This window comes from Dendrobates tinctorius, unplaced genomic scaffold (assembly GCF_039654945.1).
Source record: "Dendrobates tinctorius isolate UK_male_01 unplaced genomic scaffold, ASM3965494v1 ptg000021l, whole genome shotgun sequence".
Lineage (NCBI taxonomy): Eukaryota > Metazoa > Chordata > Amphibia > Anura > Dendrobatidae > Dendrobates > Dendrobates tinctorius.
The window spans coordinates 2,580,247-2,606,954 of NW_027361689.1; the positions used below are offsets into that span (position 1 = coordinate 2,580,247).

At 43.6% G+C, this 26,708-nt stretch overlaps 1 protein-coding gene across 3 annotated transcripts in view; it reads right to left on the minus strand.

Annotated features, from left to right (window-relative positions):
• Positions 1–26,708, minus strand: part of LOC141083768 (ribonuclease H1-like) — a 58,463-nt gene that overhangs the window by 20,382 nt on the left and 11,373 nt on the right. For all 3 annotated transcript variants that reach the window (XM_073568158.1, XM_073568156.1, XM_073568157.1), the window contains one exon: positions 2,789–2,888. In XM_073568158.1, coding sequence (XP_073424259.1) covers positions 2,789–2,888 — 100 coding nt within the window. The remainder of the gene's footprint in view (positions 1–2,788; positions 2,889–26,708) is intronic.

The following is a 26,708-nucleotide window of genomic DNA, read 5'->3' on the forward strand; positions in this document are numbered from 1 at the left end:
GTGGTGCGGTCATGGACGACCGAATAAAAAGGAGGTTACATGTATGTTCCTCAGGCTTCTTTTCCCTTCATTAAGCCTTTTATGTGACCTCACTGCCTTTTGGATGTAAAGGGGCATTTTTATTGTTTGTGGCATATACACTGTTGTATAAAGTAGTTATTTTCTATCAATATGTAGTTATATTTTTGCATTTTAATGATTGCTTTAAGTGAATTATAGATTACTGTTTTTTTCGGACCATAAGGCGTACTTTTTTTCCTCCAAATTTGGGAGGAAAGTCTGGGGTGCGTCTTATGATCCGATTGTAACGTGGGGAGGGGGCAATGGCAGAGTGGGATCGCACTCGCAGTAGGCAGGAAAATGTCGCCGCTGCAGGAATCCATCGCTGGGTAAACCACGTGGTCCTGATGCTTAAAGTGAAGGAATATTCTTTAGCTGCTTCCCCGCTCATCTGTCAGTGCCGAGCAGTGGGCGGGGAGCAGCAAATGAATATTCCTTCACTTAAACAGCAGAACCACATGGTTTCCTCAGCGCCGGATTCCTTCAGCGGCTGGAGAGATCGTGTGTCCGGTGGAGAAGGAGGCATCAGGAGCAGGGTGCCACCGGAGGGATCGCCGCAGTCGCATACCTGACAGCACAGCGTGGGCTGTGCTGATGCCGAGTGCTCCCGTCATTATAGGACCTGTCCTGAGGTAATGAAGAGGGCAGGCTGGATCACCACATAACAGCACAGAGCCCTTCCTCTTCATTATGTCACTACAGGTCCTACAGACACCGCACTAGAAACCACGCAGCTTCCTCTTACACGAGCTGTGGTGAGGTAATAAGAGGGAGGGCTCTGTGCGGCCATGTGATGCTCCAGCCATTCATTACCTCATCACAGGTCTTGTCAGCTGGAGATACTTTCGGCTTTCTAGGATGGCTGGCTGGCTGCAGGACCTGCACTGATGTGAGCACAGCCTGTACAAGTAAGAATTAATTAAAAGTTTTGTATTCAGTACAAATCGGGTATAGCCCCCTTTTCACTGAGCTGGGCAGTTCATGTATAGACCTTCCAAAGCTGGGTGTCCGGTTGGGACCTGGTGATTCTCAGCCTACATTACAGTGTAGTTACTGTCCCAATTGGGTACACCTTGTCGCAGTGGGACAGCTTTATGCTTTTTTTTTTTAATCAAAAACAGTGTTTACTAAATTCCCTATATTAATCATTCAATGCACTTGCTTTTTTACTTATTTATTTTCATTACGGTATATGCACATGTCTTTTCTTTGGATTTGCTTGTTTCTATGGCACGTGTGAACATGCCTTTACATCATGCATGTTTTCAAGTCATGCTCCAGCTCAGTTTTCTGTTTTATCTTCAGTGTTACTTCTCAGTGCTGGAGGGGTGCTTTCAGTATGAGCCCAGTGCCCCCATTCTTTTACTCACCCTCCAGCGTCTTATAGTACTTTACAGACACCACAGCACCATCTTCTACCCGTAGCTTCCAACATAACACACATTATAATATATATATATATATATATATATATATATATATATATATATATATATATATATATATATATTATAATGTGTGTTATGTTGGAAGCTACGGGTAGAAGCTCTGAGAACTATTATACAGTATGTGGTGTTATTTAGGATAATTTTTGCTTCAAATATTTTTTCCCCCTATTTTCCACCTCTTAGGCTACTTTCACACTTGCGTTTTTTTGCGCTGCGCACCGTGCACATTGCAAACGCACAAAAAAACGCATCATGCGTTTGTGTGCGTTTTTTGCGGGTTTGGGTGCGTTTTTAAAAACACGCATTTTTTTTGCGCATTACCATGCTCACCCATAGACTATAATGGGTGTTTGGGTGATAAACGCATTGCGTGCGCATGCATTTTTTGGGGGCAAGTCGGACGCACAAAAAATGCAACAGGTTGAATTTTGTGCGCCCGAGCGCACACTACAAAAAAACGCATGCGCATACAAACGCGTACAAACGCATGTGTGTGCGTACCCATATAAAGTATAGGGAAAACTTGCAAAAAAACGCAAGTGTGAAACCAGCCTAAGGCTATATGTGTACACGCTGCGGATTGGTATCTGCGGAACCGCAGGTAAAATAACCTGCGGTTTATCACTTCTACAATGGAGGAGATGGCAAACCGCAGCAGAATCCGCAGAAAAGTAGTGACATGTCATTTCTTTCTGTGGATTCAAAACCTCAGCTTTTCCGCAGTTAAAAATCCGCAGCATGTGCACAGCAGATTGTAAATCACATAGATTCACATGCTACTGTACACTGAGGAACTGCTGCAGATCCGCAGCGGATCCGCAGCAAAAACCGCAGCGTGTGCACATTGCCTAACACCTGGGTGCGTCTTATAGTCTGAAAAATACGGTAATTTAGGAGACATTTTGCACTTTTTGACGCTATTTTATTGGTATGGACCAGTCAGTTCAATTAGTCAATTCACAAGTAGATTTGGATTTGTACCCCAAGGCCTGACAACCCCTGTATGGATCATAATAGAATCATAATAGAATTCTTGATCCCAAGAACAGAGGTCTGCAGAGCCTTATCTTGAAAGGAGCCGAGAGGGGTATGCTTGACCTCTGCTCCATTCATTGGCTATGGCACTGTCAGTAATTGATGTACCATAGACCATGAATAGATTGGAGGTTGAGCATCTCCACTTCTTCCAAGATGATGCTTTGCAGAGGCTGGATTACAAAATCTGTGGATCCCGGCAGTTGGACCCCCCCCATGTACATTAGAAATTCGACGTTACTTACAATGGATGGTTTGGACCCCAATAAACCCCAATCCCAGCACGTGCTTTTAATCGTCCATTACGGGAGCAACAACCATCGGTGTACACAACTGTGGAATCTCCTGGAATAGGAAATAGAATGACAATTATACACTGACTATCAGTAAGGCGAATAGTGTCAAGCTATTAAGGCAAAAGTGTTAGAAATTGTAATAAGCGTTCCAAGGACCTATAAAGTAAAAAAAAAAAAACAAATCTGGGAGAACACTAATGAATGATGTATCCACCCCATCACTGGACAGGCATCCAAGAGCGAAAAATAAAAAGACAAAGTCCCACTTCCTCCTTCAGTGGTTTCCAAGTCGGAGCTGTCCAAATGTGCCATCATTAGGGGGTGTGCACACGCTGTGGATTTTTTCTGCAGAAAAATCCGCATCGCTTGGCAGAAACTGCAGGGTAAAATGCATGCAGTTTTCCCTGCGGATTCCTATACTTTGTCCAGTGGAATTGATGCAGATTCTATTGCGGTTTGGATAGCGATAGAGATTTATTGTATGTTCGTTCTTCCCGGAACGAAAACTGCAGTTGCGGTTCCGCAAAAAAGTAGTGACATGCTGAGGAAAATAAACTGCAGCAAATCTGCGCAGAAATTTTCGCAGCATGTGCACAGCGGATTTGGTTTTCCATAGATTAACATGGTACTGTAAGCCGCATGGAAAACCGCTGCGGATCCACAGGACCAAAACCGCTGCGGATCCGCAACAAAAACCGCAACGTCTGTACACCCTTAGGATTCTGCTGCAGATCCGCAGCGGTTTTGGTCCATAGGATCCGCAGCAGAAACGGTGTACAGTACCATAATATCCTATGGGAAATGGAAACCGCAGTGCAGACGGTGCGGATTTTTCCGTGCGGATTTCCTGCGGTTTCTAATCCGCAGAAAGAATTGACATGTCATTCTTTCTGCGGATTCCGCTGCGGTTTGCCATCTCCTCCATTGTAGAGGTATTTTACTCTTATATTGTTTGGACCCAAATCCTCTGTCCTTTTTTGCTTGGGATTTTAAATGTTTTTAACAATCTGTATGTGGTGTTTACAATAAAAATTGTTATTTTTGAATCAAATTATTAATGTGGTGATCCCAATCCTTTGATGCATGTACTTTTTTCTGGTTTGGTAGTAGTTTGAATATATGCATGTGGTGATCCCCTTGCTTATTTAGTTGATGGTGCCCGCTCAAATTGCTGCTTTGAACCGCAGGGCAAAACCGCAGGTTAATCCGCAGATAAATCGCAGGTCTTTTGACCTGCGGATTTACCTGCAGATTTTGCTAAATCCGCAGCAGAATCTGCAGCATGTGCACACACCCTTAGACAGAAACCTTAACCAGATGCAGGAGGGAGGTGAGTGAGCAGAGGTGCTGTCACTGGATTCTGGAAAAATCGAGATTACGAGTGAGTAATTAATTTTTCCCCCATCACCCATGAGAATATTACAAAGGAAGATACTCTGATAGGAAGGGAACATCCCTTGTAAGATCTTACAACAGAAGAAAAGATCCAAAAGAATAACCTAGTCTAATGGATAGTGCTTAAGGAATAAGGAGTCAAAGTTTTGAGAGTCTCTACTACTGTGACTATCTATATAGATTTGGAGCTCAGATGAAAGGAGTACCTGAAACCTTGATAGGAAAATAAACCATATTTAACTTCACCTTTAAAAACTACCCAGATCCCTTTAACGTCTTTCTTAAGAGAATAGAAAAAACAAATTGCTGCTAATGAAACTCTGCTCTAAGTCAAAGTAATTACTAAAGGCCCCTTTACAGTTAGCAATGCACCAGCGATCCCGACCACGATACGACCCGGTCAGGATCGCTGGTGCATCGCTAAATGGTCGCTAGTGAGCTGCCACACAGGCAGATCTCACAGAGATGTAGCGACGCAGCAGCGGTCGTTACTTACCTTTCAGACGCAGCGATCCTGACGTCCTCCCGCCCACGCAGCGCTCGTCGGCGCCAGCAGGAAGCGCCCGACGAGAACTGGAGCTGCACGATCAGCGACAGACAGCGTGGGAGCAGGTCAGAGGTAAGTATCACACATAGCGATATCGCTGCTACGTCACCAAATCGGTGATGCTTTAGCGATATCGCTATGTGTAAAGGCCCCTTAAGCAAAGATACAATGTTGACAGACGCTACTGTGGTATTTACAGTGAGCTGTGTGTGTCCTGGTCACACTACCCTTAGGGTCAGTGTGGTCTAGGGTACAAGCCTTGAACATCAAACTTCTTACCCAAACTCACAGAATCATCTTTATGTAATACTTTGTTGTAAAAGGATTGGTTGTTAATTGTTTGCACTGTACAATGATTGGTTATTCAATGGTCTCCCCATGTCCCTCCTACCTGTACATCCTCCCAGGAAATCACTATAAGGCTATGTGCACACGGTGCAGATTCTGTGCAGTTCTGCAGCAGATTTGGCCCTGCAGAACTGCAGCAGAACTGCAAGTGATGTACAGTACCATTTAAGGCTATGTAAAACAAAAAACGCTGTGCACATGCTGCATATTTTTCCATGCAGATTTGGTGCAGATTTAAAACTGCAGCATGTCACTACTTTTGTGCAGTTCTGCAGCAGTTTTTCATCTGCTCCATTATAGAAATCTGCAGGTGAAAACTGCAGGGGAGATCCGCACTAAGGCCATGTGCACACGATGCATTTTTCCTGCGGATCCGCAGCGGATTTTACCGCGCAGAAACGCTGAAGATCCGCAAAGTGATTTACAGTAGCATGTAAATCAATGGAAAAAAAACAACGCTGTGCAGAAGATGCGGTTTTTGTGCGGTACAAAAAAAGCAGCATGTCACTTCTTTTGTGCGGTTTTCCACCTGCTCCATTCTCCAAATCCGCAGGGGGAAAACTGCACAAAAACCACAAGAAAACCGTACAAAAACAGGAAGAAATCCGCAGGAAAAATGCAGGTAATTTGACCTGCGGATTTCTTCAAATCGTGCGGAAATATCCGCAGGAGGAAAATCTACGTGTGCACTTAGCCTAAGGGTATGTGCACACGGTGCTGATTCTGCTGCGGATCCGCAGCGTTTCTGCAGCTGCGGGTCCGCAGCAGATTTAGGTGCGTTGTACAGTACCATTGTTTTCAATGGTAAACTGGAAAACGCTGTGCACATGCTGCGGATTTTTCCGCGCAGTTTTGCTGCGGTTTACAATCCGCAGCATGTCAATTCTTTAGTGCAGAAACGCTGCAGTTTCCACACCTCATCCATTATGAGGTGTAAAACCGCAGGGGCAAAACCGCAGGACTTTATCTGCGGTTGTCACTACAAAATCCGCAGAGGCAAAGAACTCTGTGTGCACATAGCCTAAATCTGCACAAGTAGCAGAAAATTTCTCCCTTCCCAGAAACCGCGCGGTTTTTTCTGCGGTTTTTATGCGATATTTTCCACGCGTTTTCAGGACGCATAGAAATAGCCAGAAACGCGGAAAAATCCGCAAAATTAATAAGCATGCTGCGTTTACCGCAAAGCTTTTTTTCGTGGAAAAAAACGCATCAATATGCACAGAAAGTGCAAAATGCATAGAAATGAATGGGAAGCTTATTTTTAGCGGTTTTATAGCGGTTTTATTGGGAAAACCGCTAGAAAGAAAGGCTAAAAAACGCTGTGTGTGAACACAGCCTAAAACTGCAGGTAAAACACGCAGGTCATTTTACCTGCAGATTTAGCAAAATCTGCGCGGAAAATTCCACAGCAGAATCCGCACCGTGTGCACATAGCCTAAGGCTTGTACCTCGATACAATGGAGGCAGTTCTGTTCTAACTTAGATCAGAGCTCTTGTGGCTACAATAAACTCTCTTACCCAATTAAGGTTGTGACCTCATCCTTGGGAGACTGAGGAGTTATTCCTTATCATTTAGTGCCGAAAACAACCGGGACTCAGCGATCATCACACGGGGATCCTCAGAGCAAGGCTCAGACGGAAAAGTGGATCACTACTAAAAGCGCGCAGCCGGTGAGACTCTCTTGCTCTATGTGGTCATCCACTTTGCCTGCTGATAACAGCTCGATCCTGTCTGGTGTCGCCTGAGGAACCTTTTGTGTTTAATAGTTATGTCCACTCTCCCAAGTGATTAACTTTTAAAGTTGAATGTTATAAGTTTACATATAAGTACTAAGATAACTCTTAACATATGTTTTGCCTTAGAAATTGATTTTTATCTTAAGGTTTGGGATTTCTGCTTATGGAATTAGAAGAGCTGTGTGAACAGTGATTTAAGTAAAATCAATATGTCACTCCTTGGCCAAAGTGGTGGCATATAGCAGTGTCCCCTCAGCTTTCCTGTAACCTGAGAGATATCAAAAGTGTCTACTGTCTGTATACTCTAGTATATTCTTTTTTAGAAAACATAGGTTTAAGGCAATTCTTGTATAACCTCATAAACAGAGATCAGAGCCATTTTTGCATCAATCGTATTTTTAAGGCAGATCATTGTTAGCTTCTAAGCCGGTCTGACGTGACCCACATTTGTTTCCTGGTGAGGCGATTCCACAAGGACAAAATTATGGGAAATATCAGTAGCCGTTGTGCCAAATCTACTGAAATCCCCCAGAAGGAAACCAAATGTGTACAATTTCCAGAAGGGAGTCCAATGATTTACATGATTGATACTTATGGGCATCCGGCTTACAGCATACGGAATAGGTGGAGGTCCGTATTACCTGACTTGCCTATAGAAGGTACATTAGATGTTCCTCTCTTAAAAACAATCTTACCCTGCTGTACAACCGAAGCCGAGAAAACCATGTATTGTGCCTGGCTAGAAAGAGCTGCATCAATAGGTGCTCCTGTTGTTCCTCCTGTATCTATTACTACCCCTATGCCCAATGCCCCACCATCATATTTTTCTAATAAACCCAAACTAATGAATATGATGGATTGTGAGGATGACATGACGATAGCCCGCATTGCTCAAAGCTTATTAGACCGAGCACGTGCATCTCAAGCTGAACCTTCACGGGCGACAGCTTCAGCCCCACCAAGCGCACTTGTCAAATCAGATGTTGAGACGGATAAGTCTAATCCACCTCCCACCATACCGAAAATGGAGGAAGAAGCTGGTGCTGCACAGGCTACGGCTGGCAGCATTTACCCTCAACAGGAAATACAACAACATGCTGAAAAGGTGGCCTTAATGGACAAAAACTACACTGACCTCAGTACTGATAATATCATGGCCACCATTAGAAGGAACACAGCACCCCAAGCACAACTCTATCCCTTACAGGAGATAACTGGTCCAGGTAATCAATCCTGGAAAATGAGAAGACTATATTCCTATGCAGATTTATTTGAGATCAGTAAGCAAGTTGGGACATATCAAAAGAATCCCAGGAAATCACGGGAGGTATTAGAGAAGCTTTTTCACACTCATCAAATGTACGGCCAAGATATATTGCAGGTGCTGCACACTGTATTCCCTCCTGCTGAAGTCAATGAACTTTTAATGGACACCAGCTATGCTGCTCCTAGATTTGATATTGAAACTGTAGCAGATCAATGGGCCAAAATACGTAACAATTCCTTTTTAACCTTTACACAAACCCCTGATTGGAGTGCAATAGCCAATATCCAGCAAGGGATTAACGAGTCCATAAGAGAATACTACCACCAATTTAGTCAACTGGTGAAAGATCAAAGTGCAGACAAGGACCGGTTCACTGTCCCGGAAGTGGCAGTAATACTTACACAGGTTTTTGTTGAAGGGTTACGGCCAATACTGAAGACTAGATCGACTACAGAAATGTTGGAAAAACACACAAATTGCAGCTGCAGTTGATGATTTATACCATTATGAGAGGAATCTTGAGAGCGCACAGAAAAAGAAAGAAGAAAAGTTAATGCAATTACAAATTGCAGCTATAGAGTGGTCTTTGAATAAGTCAAAGAATGGTGCTGGTAAGAGCTGTGAGGGAGGAAATAGGGACAAGTGTTATAACTGGAACGGTACAGGTCACATTGCCCGATACTGTAGGAAACCAAAGAAGCAACAAGAGTAGACAGAGAAGACGCAGGATTGACTAGATGATAGTGTTGTTATGTGTGACATTAACCCATTAATGCCTTTACACAGGTCTCCGGTTCCTGCTAAAGATCCTGTACTGCACTGTGACGTTGCAGGAACTAACATGCCCTTTCTTGTTGACAGGCGCTTCTGTCTCTCGGATAAATGATGCTTTTCTCCCAAGAACAGGAGAAAAGCTGAAAACAGTAGGCGTTACAGGAAAACCTAACTTTCTTTCCATTTCAGATCCCCCCACTGTGACCATAGGTCCCATCACAACGGAACATTCTATCCTCCTGTCAAGCAGATGTCCTGATAAGCCTTCTGGGAAGGGACCTGCTATGTAAGCTGAATTGTACCATCTTTAGTACCCCGGATGGGGTACATATACAAGTACCGAAGGGCAATACTGGGGATGCAGTAACTTTATTGTACATGAATCCAGATATCACTCCTGAGTTTAAAAGTATGGATCTGGAAGTAGAATCAATGCTACTAAATGTCGCCAATAAATTGTCATCACGAAACAATCAGGGAGACCAGTCAAAGAAAACACTGCGGCAGCCGGCAAATGCGCTCAATCAGTGAAATCCTAGGTGCAATGCTCCCTGGGAAATACAAATATGCAAATAAAGTCTGTGGAGCCTCATTTAAGAGTCTCAAACACGGGACTAGCCAGATGTTCCTCCAGGGAAGAACCCAGCCAAGGGGTGGCTCCTTTCAGAAACCACCATTACCACCATATTAAGTGGCCCTTTAAGTCAATTTCCAGCTCTTTACGAGTTTACAGATATGACAAGGGAAATACCAAGGCCAGGTATCCATCCACAGACAGCTGTTTCGGGGTGTTGCCCCTCATCAGTGTGGAGTAGGATTCTGGTTAGATGGGAGCAATGCCTAGTAGACCAACATCATGAAACAATCACTGACCTCAGGGAGACCAGTCAAAGAAAACACTGCGGCACCCGGCAAAGGCGCTCAATCAGTGAAATCCTAAATGTCCCCAATAAATTGTGGAATACCGATTCTACTGAGGTTGGTCAGATGAGCCATGTCCAGCCTGTGCAAGTTGCTTTGAAACCACACTGCATCCTCCCCTGTAAGCCTCAATATACATTAAAACCTGAGGCAGAAATTGGCATTGCCCCAACCATTCAATCCCTCCTAAAACAAGGAGTCTTGTGAAAGATTCAAATCCCTTGTAACAGTCCAATTTACCCAATAAAGAAAGCTGGGGGTAAGGGTACGTGGAGAGTGGTTCAGGATTTGAGGACTATAAATGAGGTTGTGGTGCCACTGCACCCAGTGGTCCCAAATCCTGCCACCATTTTAATGCAGATACCGTCAGACAGCGCGTATTTTTCAGTTGTTGATTTGTGTTCTGCCTTTTTTCTCCATCCCCATCCACCCTGACTCACAATACCTTTTTGCTTTCACTTACAGAGGACAGCAGTACAACACTTGAACATTGTTACCACAGGGTTTTCTGAACTCCCAACTATCTTGAGTCAAGCACTCAGTAACAATCTGGCTGATTTAAGTCTCCCATGCGGGTCAATTTTGATCCAGTATGTAGATGGCCTGCTGCTGTGCTCCATGTCAAAAGAAGGAAGTCTGAAAGATACAGAAGCCTTTCTGTGCTTTCTGGCAGAAAACGGACACAAAGCAGCAAAGGCCAAGTTGCAACTGTGTCAGACTAAGGTAAAATACACTGGGAGCTGTTTGACACAGGGACAGAGACATCTTCTGACTGACAGAGTAAATACTATACAACGTCTACCCATTCCCCTTAACAAAAAGCAGATTAAACAGTCTTTGGTAAGGGTAGGATACTGTAGACAGTGGATTTTGCGTTTTTCTGTCCATGCTACTCCCTTGTATGCTCTGACCCTAGACACTGTTCCTGAACCTTTTGAGCATACAGAAGAGACTAAGAATATTTCCGGGAACTTAAGAATGCGCTTTTGACCGCCCCTGCACTTGGACTGCCAAATTATGCTCTCCCTTTTCACCTTTCCTGCCATGAAGTACAGGGGAATGCTCAAGCTGTAGTGACACAAAGGCATAATGACACCAAACGACCAGTTGCCAACTACAGCTCCGAGTTGGACCCAGTCTCTCGAGGAATGCATGCCTGTCTTAACTTAAGGCTGTTGCAGCAGCTGCATATTCTGTATAGAAATCTGCAGACTTGGTTCTCATGCACTCACTGACTGTGTGTGGGTAACTCACAGTATGCTTTGCTCAACTGTCAGAGGACAAGGCACGTAACTCAGGCAAGACTTTCCAGCTGGGAATTGACTCTGCTGCAGCCAAGTCACATCACCCTTCGCCGGTGTTCACAATTGAACCCTGCTACCCTTCTTCCTTATGAGACAGGATTATCTCAGAGAGAGGAGGATAGTGAGACTGGTGAAACGGACTTTATTGATGAAACAGATGACCATGACTGCATACTTCACACGCAGACATTGACATTGCTAAGGGCAGATCTACATGAAGAACCATTAGAGTGTCCAGACTTGGTGTTTTATGTAGACGGAAGTTGCCATAGACAGACACTGGAGAATTGAATTCTGGATTTGCCGTAGTGGACTATCATGAAGTAATACATGCAGAAGCACTGGGAGCCCCACATTCAGACCAAAGAGCAGCATTAGTTGCACTCACAAAAAGCATGCCAGCTAGCTGAAGGGAAACATGAATATTTACACTGACTCAAGATACGCTTTTGGGGCAATACAGGACTTTGGTACCATCTGGAAAATGAGAAGTTTCCTCACGGCAACGGGCTCTCCAATAAGCCATGCTAAGGAAATTACTCAGTTCCTTGATGCCATACATCTCCCAAAGAAGATTGCTGTCATCAAGTGTCAAGATCGTACTACTGGGACAGAGGAAACAGCCGAGCTGATGCTGCTGCAAAGACTGCCGCAAGCAAAACAGCCAACACACTCTTAATGAGTCTGAAGGTAATCCCAAGTTGGGAAAAACTTGAAGCAATGCAAAACAATTGTTCTCCACAAGAAAAGGCCCAATGGAAGGATAAAGAGTGCACCCAGGATTGAGAAGGCCTCTGGAGAGACAGTGAAGGTAAACCAGTGGCCCCAAAATCGTTGCTCACAGCGCTAGCACATGCCGCCCATGGTTTAAACCATGGAGGTAAAAACGTGATGCGAAATTTGATATACATGTACTGGTGTGCACCCGGTTTCACAGCCATTGCAAAAAGAAAAAAAGTGTTTGTCATGTTAAACATGCCTTCAGCAAAATGCTGGAGGAGCTGTGAAAGCTGCCCCTTCACACCTTCCATCAACCAAGGGTCCTTTCCAGATTCTAAAAATTGACCCTAGCTACATGGACCATCTGCCATGATGAGATGTGTCTTGGTATCTGATCAAGGTCTATGATGCAGAAACGGAGAACAGAGACAACCACTTGTACACACTCCATGGTACAAAAAACTTGGTCTTACTTTAACCATCACTGGTTTGGCTACACATAATTCTCATAATATAGAACAACTGGCCGAACTGTTTGATAATGTAACAGATGAGGTATTTGATGCTATTTCTATATTGAACAATCAGACTAAATTTCATGCCAAGGTACTTAATCAGCACATTATAGTCCTAGACTATCTTACTGCCAGTCAAGGAGGTATGTGCCAGATAACTGGACCAGCCTGTTGTAACTACGTAGATACTAACTTTTCGGTACGGGTACATAAACATATAGCCAAAGCTAAAGAATTAAAAAGAAAAGTTCCGAGAAGAAAACTCCCAGGATGAATTCACCCTGAGTAGCTGGTTCCAAAGGTTGAACCCATCCACATGGTTCAAAAGTATCGGAGGCTGGGTCACAGGTATAGGACATACAATACTAAAAATATGCCTCGTAGCCATTGTTATTGCCTGCCTAATTAAATTATCATATGTACCATAATGAAGATACGCAAGCCCAGACATGTCTTAAGTGTACATCTGCTACCAGATAATGAAAATGCCGATATACCTCATCTTGCTCCGCCCCCTTACACCGCTCAAAGGGAAGGCCGAAGATACTATTACTTCTATGTAGAGGTACAAGTGATAATATAAATTATCAGAGAGAGGAATGATAGGAAAAATAAACCATATTTTACTTCACCTTTAAAAACTACCCAGATCCCTTTAACTGTCTTTCTTAACAGAATAGAAAAACCAAATTACAGCTAATGAAACTCTGTTCTAAGTCAATAAGTAATTACTAAGCAAAGATACAATGTTGACAGACGCTACTGTGGTATTTACAGTGAGCTGTGCGTGTCCTGGTCACACTACCCTAAAGCCCCCATCTCACATAGTGAGATCGTTAGCGAGATCGCTGAAGTGTCACCTATTTTGTGACGCGCCAGCGATCTCGCTACGTGTGACACGTAGCGGCGACCCTGCCCCAGCTGTGATGTCACTGATCGTGCTCAAATGTCCTGGGCCATTTTTTGATTGCTGGTGTCCCGCTGGCCAGCACGCATCGCTGTGTTGGACACTGACGCGCGACCTCGTTGGCCACGCAGAACTCAGGCGGGATTCGTCAGAATAGCTGCTGTGTGACAAGGTCCCAACGACCACCGAGGTAGTTATACAGATTGCTGGATCGTTGCTGCGTCGTTGGTTAAGGCTGCCTGTTTGACGGCCATGTAGCGATCATGTAGCGACGCACCAGCGATCTTTACCAGGTCGTATCATTGTCGGGATCACTGGTGCGTCGCTATGTGAAACAGTACCCTTAGGGTCAGTGTGGTCTAGGGTACAAACCTTGAACATCAAACTTCTTACGTTGCATTCTTTGCCTTTTAGCCTAAACTCATAGAATCATCTTTATGTAATACTTTGTTGTAAACTGATTGGTTATTCAATGGTCTCCCTATGTCCCTCCTACCTGTACATCCTCCCAGGAAATCACTATAAGAATTGTACCTCAATACAATGGAGGCAGTTCTGTTCTAACTTAGATGAGAGCTCTTGTGGCTACAATAAACTTTCTTACCCAAGGTTGTGACCTCATCCTTGGGAGACTGAGAAGTTATTCCTTATCAAACCTCACCGGAGACAATAAATTTGTTTAACAGGTTATAACAAACTTGACTTATTTTAAAAAGGGGAAAATATATATGGTTGATTATCTCCTAGGGATTGGGAATGAACAGTAGAACAGGACAATTCCAAGCAACCAAGAATCTTGGAGGTCTTCACCCTAGAGAGGCCAGATCTGGTCTAAAGGCCCTGTTACACATAACGATGTCCCAGCGATCCCACCAAGGATCCGACATGGATGGGATCGCTGGGACATCGTTAGACAGCCCCTCCAGCGATCAGGACCAGCGAGCAAGCTGGTATCCAACGTAAACATCGGATTTCTAAGAGCCACAGGGCTCTTAGAAACCCGATGTTTACCCTAGATGACAGCATTCATTGCAGGCAGGACGGGAGGTGGAGGCAGAGCGGCGCACAGACAGACCGGAGTAGCTCTGCTATTTGCTACTCCGGTCTGTCTGTGAGCCGCTCTGCCTCCACCTCCCGCCCTGCAGTGCACGCTGGTATCTAGGGTAAACATCGGGTTTCTAAGAACCCCGCGGCTCATAGAAACCCGATGTTTACATTGGATACCAGCGTGCAGCATTGCTAATCGCTGGCTCCCGCTGCCACACGCAGCGATGCGCGCTGGCCAGCGGGAGACCAGTGATGAAAAAACGGCCCAGGACGATCCAACACGATCAGCGATACCTGGCAGGTGGGGCGGTCGCTGCTGGATGTCACACACAGCGATCTCGATGGAGACATCGCTGATGTGTCACAATCAGCAATCTCACCAGCGAGACCGCTGTGTGTAACGGGGCCTTAACTTAAAAAAAAAAAACAGACCTATATTTGTAGTAAAAAGGAGGGTGTAATAGTGCATTTGGTAAACCACCAACTAACGCACAGATGCTGAACAGTCAGTAAAGTTAAAGAAGCCCTCCTCCCATCAAATATATTGCGTCAAAGGATATAGCACTGTACACTTACAATTGCTCATTTTTGCCTTTCTACACGGCCAATTCTTTTCCGTTCCATTAGGTGTGTGACATCGTGTGATTAAAAATGGACTAGCTGAATCCTGCTAAGCTCCATGTAGAAACAGGAGGTCAATTTTCCCTGTATGAGTCAGGGGTCACTGCAAAAGTCCCTGGCAGGGGGAGAATCGGAGCGGCCGGATAAGGAGTTGAAGATTGAAGAGGGGAATGATAAATACATGGACAAAAGACTATTTCTACATAGAGCAGAGAAAAGAGAAGGATTAGTTGGGTAGAAAGGAAAAATGAGCAATTGTGCACAGTGCAATATATTAAGAGAATAAAAACTTGGATGGGACGGCTTCTTTAAGTATGCTGATGGCAGCAGAAGTCACATGAGCCAAAAGAATCTGGTAAGCATAATAGCACCCAGAGTAAGGTTACAAGTGGGGGGCAAAAGGCTCAAGAACTGCACCTTGCTAAAATTTATGTATAATCACCCTGAGTCAATCATTGTTGACATACTTGTTATCAAACAAGGCACCAGATTTCAAATCATAACAAGTTACAAATTAGAAAAGAACCCAATGTGGGTTCAAAAAGAAAACAAAAAAAAAAAAAAAAAAAAGAACAGTATTCTGCAACATACCCAAGGGATTGTATTCTAACTTCACTCCCTACTAAACTTTTGATGGACAAAAGGGGTGAGAAGTAAAAATTTAAAAACACTGTAGTGACGAATTCAATCAAGAGGAACTTCTGGTTAACGCTCCACCGCCACTAAGAGCCATCAGACAACCAGAGCTGAGATGAGAAGTATAAAGAGCCACGACCAAACATTCACGTATAGATAGTTACAATTGTCCCATTATTCCCAAATTAACGAAACGCATTAATTTTTTTTTTTTCTCTAATCATGTACATCAAAGGTCGTGTCCCTAACTTTAATGTAGGTTTAACATTCGAGCCCGCACCTTTCCCAGCAGATGATGAATGATGAACTCAGCCATCATGTGCCTTTAACAGCCGTGGGTGGAACAGTGCTCTGCCTGTGCCTGCTAACCTGTTAAATACAGCTGTTGAACTCCGACAGCAGCATTCAACATGCACCAAAAGAAGTGCGCTTATTCCATCCCTATCGTCACATCCATAATGAGATTGTGGGGCGCCCATGGGTTATTATGGCTAGAGACAGGCGAACCCAAACAGTGAAGCTCTGCGACCATACTGAACACCACGGACTTCATCATGCTACTGTTCAGGTTTGATCCCCAGAACACCAGGTGTCTGTTGTGCTGTCATGTGCATGACAGCATGGCAAACACTGCTTCTGATTGGCGGCAAAGTCGTTACCACTGGTCAGACAGCCGCGGTTTCCATGCTGTCAAATGACAGCGTGAGCACACAGCTGTGATTCGAAGTAAAAAGAAGTTTACCTCCAGTCACCGGTGTAGGCTGATGAGACTACTGCTACCATCAGCCAACGCTTGCTGCCGACAAGAACAGCAGCAACAACAAAATTAAGTTGTTAAAAGAAGGTCTTTATTACCGTATATACTAGCGTATAAGCTGAGATTTTCAGCCCATTTTTTTGGACTGAAAGTCCCCCCTCTCGGCTTATACGCGAGTCATATACGCCAGGGGGACAGCGGGGGGAGCGGGGGTGTCAGATCATACTGACCCCCCCCCCCCAGCGCGTCTCTGCAGCCACCCTGCTTGTCTCACGGTCTCAGGCGCCTGCCTTCAGCGGTCACGTGGTACCGCTCATTAAAGTCATGAATATGCACATATTATACTTGGATCGGCTTATACACAAGTATATACGGTATTAGGGAAAAAGAAATCAAAACCAACAGGGCCCTGTGTTAAAAACTGATTGCTCCCTAAACCTTAATAACTGGTTGGGCAAGGCAACCCTTAGCAGTAACAATTGCAGTAGAAGCGTTTGCGATAACTGGCAATGAGTTTTTTATAACGCTCAGGAGGAATTTCGTCCCACTCATCTTGGTTTCCCCATTTGTTCCAGAATTTATTTGGATGGAGGCAATTTTAGTCTCCTACACTTTGTAAGGCAGATCCAATTTACCGTAAGTGATTTCTGATTTCTTGATTGAGAAAAGATGTGGCAGTAATCAGGCCTGCGTGTGGGCTGGACTGTCCACCATGAGCCGACCCAAGACACATCTAAGTGTTAGGGGAAATGGGGTCTTGCCTGTTAGACTAGAGAGGGTACGGTGTGGATGGCACAACACTGTTCTCTCTGTCCCAAAGGTAGGAAATCAGGGTGGAATTTACAATCTGTTGCCCGAGGTCACAAGCAGAATCTGAAAGAAAGAAATTGTTAGTAAAAAACAACAAAATGGTAGAGACGGGTCTGGACGCAGACCCATGTCTGCCTCCTTGGACACCAAGCAAAAGCTGGTTAGAACCTGGCCAGTCGGTGGGTGTAGCCTGCTGGGGAGGAGTTAGCCTTTTTTTTATGCCTAGTGTCGGCCTCCTGGAGGCAGCAGCATTCACCCCATACTTTGTGTCTCCCAATGAAGTGATACAGAAAAGATGTGGCAGTAATCAGGCCTGCGTGTCTAGGGAATTCGAAATGAGCTTCCTAAAGATGCGATAAACCACAGTTAATTTATGTTTTAAGGTGGGTGTGGGGCGGGCAGTCACTTTTTCACAGTGTCCTGTAGGTTTGGATTTCTTTTTCCCTTAATAAAGACCTTCATTTAAAAACTGCATGTGTTTACTTGTGTTAGTTTTGTCTCATATTTAAATTTGTTAAGTGATATGAACCATTTAAGTGTGTCAAAAGGGAACACTTAAACACACCACAATGTAACTCCAAGTCAATCACACTTTTGTGAAATCAACACTTCCGGTTATGAAGCAACACTGATTGTGAATCAATTTCTCCTGCTGTTGTGCAAACAAGACAACCTTATAAAAAGAGTGGTTCTGCAGGTAGTAACCACAAACCATTTATCTGTTCTCATCCTTTTTGGCCGTTTTGGTCAATTTTGAATCTTGTCATTGCTCTCACCCTTAAAGATAAAGTAGCATGAGGTGATGTCTACAACCATCCAGGATGGCACATCAATGCGAGCTGTGGCAAGAAGGATAGCTGTGTGTCAGCACAGTATATGGAGCAGATACCAGAAGACAGGCCAGTACACCAAGAGAAGTGGAGAGGGCCCTAGTAGTGCAACCACCAGTCAGCAGGACTGCTACCTCCTCCTTTGTGGAAGGAGGAACAGGAGCAGTGTCCGAGCCCTGCAAAATGACCTCCAGCAATCCATTAACATCCATGTGTCTGCTCAAACAGTCAGAAAGACTCTATGAGAGCCCGACATCCACAAGTGGGCATTGTGCTTACAGCCCAACACTGGGAGATTGGCATTTGACGGACTCGACGTTGGCACTCTGTGCTCTTTACGGATGAGAGCAGGTTCATTCTGAGCACGTGACAGTTTGGAGACACCGTGGAGAACGTTCTGCTACCTGCAACATCCTCAAGCATGACCGATTTGACAATGGGTCAGTAATTGTGTGGGGAGGCATTTCTTTGGAGGGCTGCACAGCTCTTTATGTGCTAGCCAGTGGTACCCTGACTGCCATTAGGTACCAGGATGAGATCCTCCAACCCATTGTGAAACCATATGCAGGTGAAGTGGGCCCTGGGTTCCTTCTGATGCATGACAATGCAAGGCCTCATGTGGCTGAAGTGTGTCAGCAGTTTATTCATGATGAAGGCATTAGTGCTGTGGACTGGCCTGCCAGTTCCCCAGACCCGAATCCAGTCGAGAACATCTGGGACATAATGTCTTGTTCCATCCACCAACACCACATTGCACCAGACTGTCCAGATGTTGACTGATGCTTTAATCCACCTCTGGGACAAGATCCCTCAGGGGAACATCCGCCACCTTATCAGGAGCATGCCCAGGTGTTGCAGGGAGGTCACACAGGCACGTGGAGGCCACCCACACTACTACTGGGCATTTGATTTTCCACTTTGATTTTGACCATCATTCCAAATCTAGACCTCATGGGATATTAATTTTGATTTACACTGATTTTTTTTTTTTATTGTTTTTAATGCATTCCACTATGTAATGAATAAAGATTTGCAACTGAAATATTGAGGATGTGGTATTTTAGTGTTCCCTTTATGATGCTAAAGCAACCTCTAGAAACAAATTGTACCAATTACCGGACTAATTGGGCCCTGGGATAAACAACAGCTTGGAAAAACCTAGATATCCTGCCTCCAGTATGCCTCGTGTCGTACTTAACCTTGGCCATGTGGCTTGGTTAGCCAGCTTCCTCATAGCTTGGTGGATCCAGCTGCTTTGCAAAAGAGAGAACAGGTCCTTCTCCATGATTCTGATCAGAATCGAAAATCATATGTTTTGCTTCACCTCTGATGGTGGTGTTAACATCAGCACCCAGTGGAAGTCACTGCAGCATGTGGAGGATGAAGCATCCAGTGTGACAGTGCTGCGGTGGGAGACAGTCACCTTGGGAAGGTCCATGTTTGTACAGCGAGGAAGCGGCAGGATGCTGACACAATACAGACTCCTACACAGGAATGTGAACTTGGCTACTGCACAGTATACACAAGATCATGCGTGACGTATTGTACTATGACCAGTCACATATCATCCTGGATATATAGTCCTCTGTGTGACAATGACATATCGCCTGCTCCTACAGCATATTACTCAATGGCTGCAGAACATCACACACCAGTCACATCAGCCTGTATAGTATGAGGTCATCAGATGTTGTATTAGTCACATTCTCCTGTATAGACCGTCTAATATGTGTAGTCACAGTAGAGCATATTGCAGTCATATTATACTATGTGGACAGACATCATATTTATTAAAGAGGATAAAGTGTGACTACATAGTTCATGACTCGTCTCAAATATTAGGACCTGTAATCTCTTCTGCAAAGCAGGTGAATCCACCAAACCATGAGAAAGCCATCTAACCAAGCCACATGGCCATGGTTAAGCGGATCACAAGGTCCAACAAGGAGGCGTACTGAAGACATGATATCTAGGTTTCTCCAAGCTGATAGTATCCCAGGGCCCCCAATCTGTTTCTAGAGGTTGTTTCAGAATATCTTCAGGATGTTCCACAATTCACGGCTGCTCCAGCCGTCCGCTCAAGGCTTCTATGCCTATAGGACAGGACACCACTGTAGGTTGGAAGTGGGAGCGGTCTTTATTTTTTAGCTCATCCATTGATCGGGCAGATTCCTGTCAAGTGCTGTCATGGATGATAACAGTTATAGAATTATCAAGTTCTTGCCCATCTCCCTTACACGCTCACGTCTTTAGTCTCCGCTGAAAATTTTAGTTATAATATAGCACACTATATACCACTGTTCCTTTATGAGGTCATAACTCTGGAACGCTTCCATGGATCCTGGTGATTCTGACACTGTTTTCTCATGACATTGTACTTCATGTTAGCGGTAAAATTTCATTCATATAACTTGCGTTTATTTGTGGAAACAATGGAAATTTGGTGAAAATTTTGCCATTTTCCCAACTTTGAATTTTTATGCCCTTAAATCACAGAGATATGGCACACAAAAAACTTAAGTAACATTTCCCACATGTTTACTTTACATCAGCACAAATTTGGAACAAAATTTTTTTTGTTAGGAAGTTGTAAGGGTTAAAAGTTGACCAGCGATTTCTCATTTTTTTTTTTTTTTTTTTTTAGGGACCACATCACCTTTGAAGTCACTTTGAGGGGTCTATATGATAGAAAATACCCAAATACCCAAAAGTGACACCATTCTAAAAACTGCACCCCTGCCGGTGCTCAAAACCACATTCAAGAAGATCATTAACCCTTCGGGTGCTTCACAGGAATTTTTTGAATGTTTAAAAAAAAAAAAAAAAAATGAACATTTAACTTTTTTTTCACAAAAAAATTACTTCAGGTCCAATTTTTTTTATTTTCCCAAGGGTAACAGGAGAAATTGGACCCCAAAAGTTCTTGTCCAATTTGTCCCGAGTACGCTGATACCCCATATGTGGGGGTAAACCACTGTTTGGGCGCATGGCAGAGCTTGGAAGGGAAGGAGCACAGTTTGACTTTTTCAACACAGAATTGGCTGGAATTGAGATCAGACACCATGTTGCGTTTGGAGAGCACCTGATGTGCCCAAACAGTGGAAACCCCCAATTCTAACTCCAACCCCAACACACCCCTAACCCTAACCTCAGCCCTATCCCTAGCGGGAAAATGGAAATACATTTTTTACATTTTATTATTTTTCCCTAACTAAGGGGGTGATAAAGGGGGGGTTTGATTGACTATTTATAGCGGGTTTTTATTTTTGGCAGCTGTCACGCGCTAAAAGACACTTTTCATTGTAAAAATAGTTTTTGCATCACCACATTTTGAGAGCTATAATTTTTCCGTATTTTGACCCACCGAGTCATGTGAGGTCTTATTTTTTGCGGGACAAGTTGACGTTTTTATTGGTACCATTTTCGGGCACGTGACATTTTTGATCACTCTTTATTCCGATTTTTGGGAAGTAGAATTAACAAATACCAGCATTTCATGAATTTCTTTTGGTGGGGGGGCGTTTACACCGTTCCGCGTGCGGTAAGATTGATAAAGCGGTTTTATTCTTCGGGTCAGTAAGAAACAGCGATACCTCATTTAGATATCTTTTTTTATGTTTAGGCGTTTTTATACAATATAAACAATTTTATATAAAAAATCATTTTTGCCTCGCTTTATTCTGTGAGCTATAACTTTTTATTTCTTCACTAAATGACGCTGTATGGCGGCTCGTTTTTTGCGGGACAAGATGACGTTTTCAGCGGTACCATGTTTATTCATATCCGTCTTTTTGATTGCACGTTATTGCACTTTGTTTGGCGGTATGATAAAGGATTGTTTTTTGCTTTGTTTATTTTTGTTTTTTAAGACGTTCACTAAAGGGGTGAACTAGTTGAACAGTTCTATAGGGTGGGTCGTTACGGACTGGGCGATTCTAAATATGTGTACTTTGGTTTTTTTATTTCCCCAAAAAAAATTGGGGAATTTTTTTTTTTTTTTTTTTTTTTAAATTTAAAATTTTTACGCTTAATTTTTTTTTTTACTTTATTTTATTGTCCTAGGTGAGGACATTTGTTATGAATGGGTCACAGAGAAGGAGAGCAGGTCCAGGCTAAGCCACAGAAAACCAGAGAGGTTGGTACCTAAGTGGATTGCAGACCCCTGATCCTATCCGCACAACTAGCAGTAGCTGTGGAGCGTACCTACGATGATCCTAGACTCCTCGGCACAGCCGGAGAGCTAACTAAGCCTAAAGCAAGAAAGAGGAAATCTAATCTGCCCCAGAGCAGACCCCAAAGGAATAGATAGCCCCCAAACATATATTGTCGGTAAGACAAGAAGAAAACACAAACACAGGCAAAAAAATAGACTGAGTAAATGAAGGGGCCCACACTAACTAGACAGGACAGGAAAGGAAAGACACTGTCTGCAATCACGCAAAAAACCATGCAAAAAGTCCAACACGTCTGAAGCACAAAAACACTGAAGTCACACGACTTCGCCCCCACTATATCAGCACTCTGGTATATTCCGAAAGCAGAGCAAAAAGAGACCAATCTAACAGGGGATAAAAATGGCACAAGCAGTAACATATGGGCGGTGATTCAACACAGCCCCAGCCGGAGCCTGCTGACCCCCGCACCAAGAAGAGATAGACAAAACCAAATGCAAACAGAATAGCAAATAAACCACTTAGCTGAACATGTAGGGACAGAGCTGGAGAAATCAGACCTCAGGAGGAACAGGAAGCAAATCACCAGCAGGGATAGAGGGAGTCGGCTGTCTTAAATCCCAATCTGAAACCCCAGATCTCTAATTGTCATCATCATTATCAGGTGGCAAGCCTCTGTCAATCAGATCAGCTCCATTACCTCCAGTAACCACCAGAGGGAACCCAGAAAGAGAACTCACAACCAGGGCTGTTGAGTCGGTGCTCATTTTGGTGAAGTCAGAGTTGGTATAAAATGGACCGACTCCTAAAATATTTAATAAACTGGATACAATAATTTAATGCAGAAAGTGCTGAATATTTTTTCATAGGAATTTGGGAAAGTTATGAAATGTCCTATAAATGGTTGTTCTATTCCTGATCTAAGGCTACGTTCACACAGTGTTTTTCCTGCGTTTTTTGAGGATACGTTTTTCAGCTGCAAAAGCAGATCAGCTTTTTAAAAAACCGCATCACCTGAAAGGTTTTTGAGCTCATAGATAATGTTTTCAATAGCAAAAGCAGATTAGAAATCTGCTCTATCCATTTATCCATATCTGTCTATCCATATCTTATCTGTACCAAAAAGAATGAAAGCCGGGTAGCACACAGACTAAACACTCCTTTTTTTTTAGCATCAGTCAGGTACACCTCATAACTGCCCAAAAGGACGCCCAGGACAGGTATCGCTCGTCTTCAGTAGCACATCAACATCAATTGATAGTTGGAATAAATAGACTGCATTCATCACCACATCTTCTTAAGGTGCAGGCTTTATTGTGTAGGGGTGTGCAGTATGAGGTTCTGCGGAACAGTATGAGGTTCTGCCCCCTCCCCCCCAGGTCTGATCCTGGCTACATCCATGGTGTGAATGTAGCCTGAGGATCTAGGGTTTGTCTTAGCTGAGATAAGTCATAGTGTATGTATGCATGTCTGAATGAATGAATGAATGAATGATAGATAGGTAGATAGATAGATACACAGTACAGACCAAAAGTTTGGATACACCTTCTCATTCAATGAGTTTTCTTTATTTTCATGACTATGAAAATTGTAGATTCACTCTGAAGGCATCAAAACTATGAATTACCACATGTGGAATTATAGAATTAACAAAAAAGTGTGAAACAACTGAAAATACTGTATGTCTTATATTCTAGGTTCTTCAAAGTAGCCACCTTTTGCTTTGATTTCTGCTTTGCAAACTCTTGGCATTCTCTTGATGAGCTTCAAGAGCTAGTCGACGGAAATGGTTTTCACTTCACAGGTGTGCCCTGTCAGGTTTAATAAGTGGGATTTCTTGCCTTATAAATGGGGTCGGGAGCATCTATTGTGCAGAAGTCTGGTGGATACACAGCTGACAGTACTACTGAATAGACTGTTAGAATTTGTATTATGGCAAGAAAAAAGCAGCTAAGTAAAGAAAAACGAGTGGCCATCATTACTTTAACCCCTTTCTGCCATTAGACGTACTATCTCGTCCATGTGCCATGGGACTTAATTCCCAAGGACGGGATAGTACGTCTAATGCGATCAGCGGCGCCCACGTGGTGAGCGCCGCTGATCGCGGCCGGGTGTCAGCTGATTATCACAGCTGACACCCGGCACAATGTGTCAGGGGCGGTCACGGACCGCCCCCGACACGTTAACCCCTTGTACATCGCAATCAAACACGATCGCGGTGTACCGGGGGTTAAAGGGAAGCATCGGCAGGGAGGGGGCTCCCTCCGTGCTTCCCTGAGCCCCCCACGGCAGTGCAATGTGCAGCGCTGCTGAGGGGGACTCCTTCCCTACAGGCCCCCGGATCCAAGACGGCGACGGGGGCCTTCGGGAGCCGGCTTCCTCACTGCCTGCAAAGCGCAGGCATGAGGAAGTCTGCAGAACTGCCTGTGACAGATTGCTGATCTGTCACAGTGACCTGTGATGTGACAGATCAGCGATCTGTCACAGGACAGTGATGTCCCACCTGGGACTATGTAATAAAAAGTAAAAGAAAAAAAAAAAAAAAGTAAAATTAATTTAAAAAGCTAAATTAGTAAAAAAAAAAAAAAATTCCCCAACAAATTCATTTTTTGAAAAAAAAAAATAAAAATAAAAATAAAAAGTACACATATTTGGTATTGCCACGTCTGTAGCGACCCGCCCTATAAAACTGTCCCATTAGTTAACCCCTTTAGCGAACCCCTTAAAAAATAAAAATAAAAAACAAAGCAAAAAATAATTTATCATCATGCCACCGAACAAAAAGTGCAATAACGCGCGATCAAAAAGACGCATATAAATATCCATGGTACCGCTGAAAACGTCATCTTGTCCCGCAAAAAACAAGCTGCCATACATCATCATCAGCGGAAAAATAAAAAAGTTATAGCTCGCAGAATAAAGCGATGCAAAAATAATTATTTTTTATATAAAATTGTTTTCATTGCAAAAAACCGACAAAACATAAAAAAAACGACCTAAATGAGGTATCGCTGTAACCGTACTGACCCAAAGAATAAAACTGCTTTCTCAATTTTACTGCACACGGAACGGTGTAAACGCACACCCCAAAAGAAATTCATGAAACGCTGGTTTTTGTTCATTCTGCGTCCCAAAAATCGGAATAAAAAGCGATCAAAAGATGTCACGTGCCCGAAAATGGTACCAATAAAAAAGTCAACTCGTCCCGCAAAGAATAAGACCTCACATGACTCGGTGGGTCAAAATACGGAAAAATTATAGCTCTCAATATGTGGTGATGCAAAAACTATTTTTACAATAAAAAGCGTCTTTTAGCGTGCGACAGCCGCCAAACATAAAAACCGACATAAATAGTAAATCAAACCCCCCGTTATCACCCCCTTAGTTAGGGAAAAATAATAAAATTAAAAAAATGTATTTATTTCCATTTTCCCATTAGGGTTAGGGTAGGGCTAGGGTTAGGGTTAGGGCTGTGTTGGGGTTAGGGTTGGAGTTATAACTGGGGGGGGTTTACACTGTTTGGGCACACCAGGCGCTCTCCAAATGCAACATGGCGTCTGATCTCAATTCCAGCTAATTCTGCGTTGAAAAAGTCAAATAGTGCTCCTTCCCTTCCAAGCTCTGCCATGCACCCAAACAGTGTTTTACCCCCACATATAGGGTATCAGCATACTCAGGACAAATTGCAAAACAACTTTTGGGGTCCAATTTCTCCTGTTACCCTTAGGAAAATAAAAAATTTGGGACAAAAATATCATTTTTGTGGAAAAAAATGATTTTTATTTTCACGCCCAGGCGTTATAGACTTCTGTGAAGCACTTGGGGGTTCAAAGTGCTCACCACACATCTAGATAAGTTCCGTGGGGGGGGGGGGGTCTAGTTTCCAAAATGGGGTCACTTGTGGGGGGATTCCACTGTTTAGGTACATCAGGGGCTCTCCAAACGCACATGACACACGCAGACCAATCCATCAAAATCTGCATTCCAAAACGTCACTACTTCCCTTCCGAGCACCGACGTGTGACCATACAGTAGTTTTCTCCCACATATGAGGTATCAGCGTACTCAGGACAAATTGGACAACAACTTTTGGGGTCCAATTTCTCCTTGTACCCTTGGGAAAATGAAAAAATTGGTGACTAAAAGATCATGTTTGTGGAAAAAATACGATTTTTTTATTTTCACGCCCGGGCGTTATAAACTTCTGTGAAGCACTGGGGGGTTCAAAGTTCTCACCACACATCTAGATAAGTTCCTTGGGGGGTCTAGTTTCCAAAATGGTGTCATTTGTGGGGGGTTTCCACTGTTTTGGTACATCAGGGGTTTTCCAATCGCGACATGGTGTCCGATCTCAATTCCAGCCAAAAACGTCAAACGGCGCTGCTTCCCTTCCGAGCTCTGCCATGCGCCCAAATAGTCATTTACACCCACATATGGGGTATCAGCGTAATCAGGACGAATTGCACAATAACTTTTAGGGTCCTGTTACCCTTGGAAAAATAAAAATTGGGGGTGAAAAGATAATTTTTGTGGAAAAAACATGATTTTTTAATTGTACCGC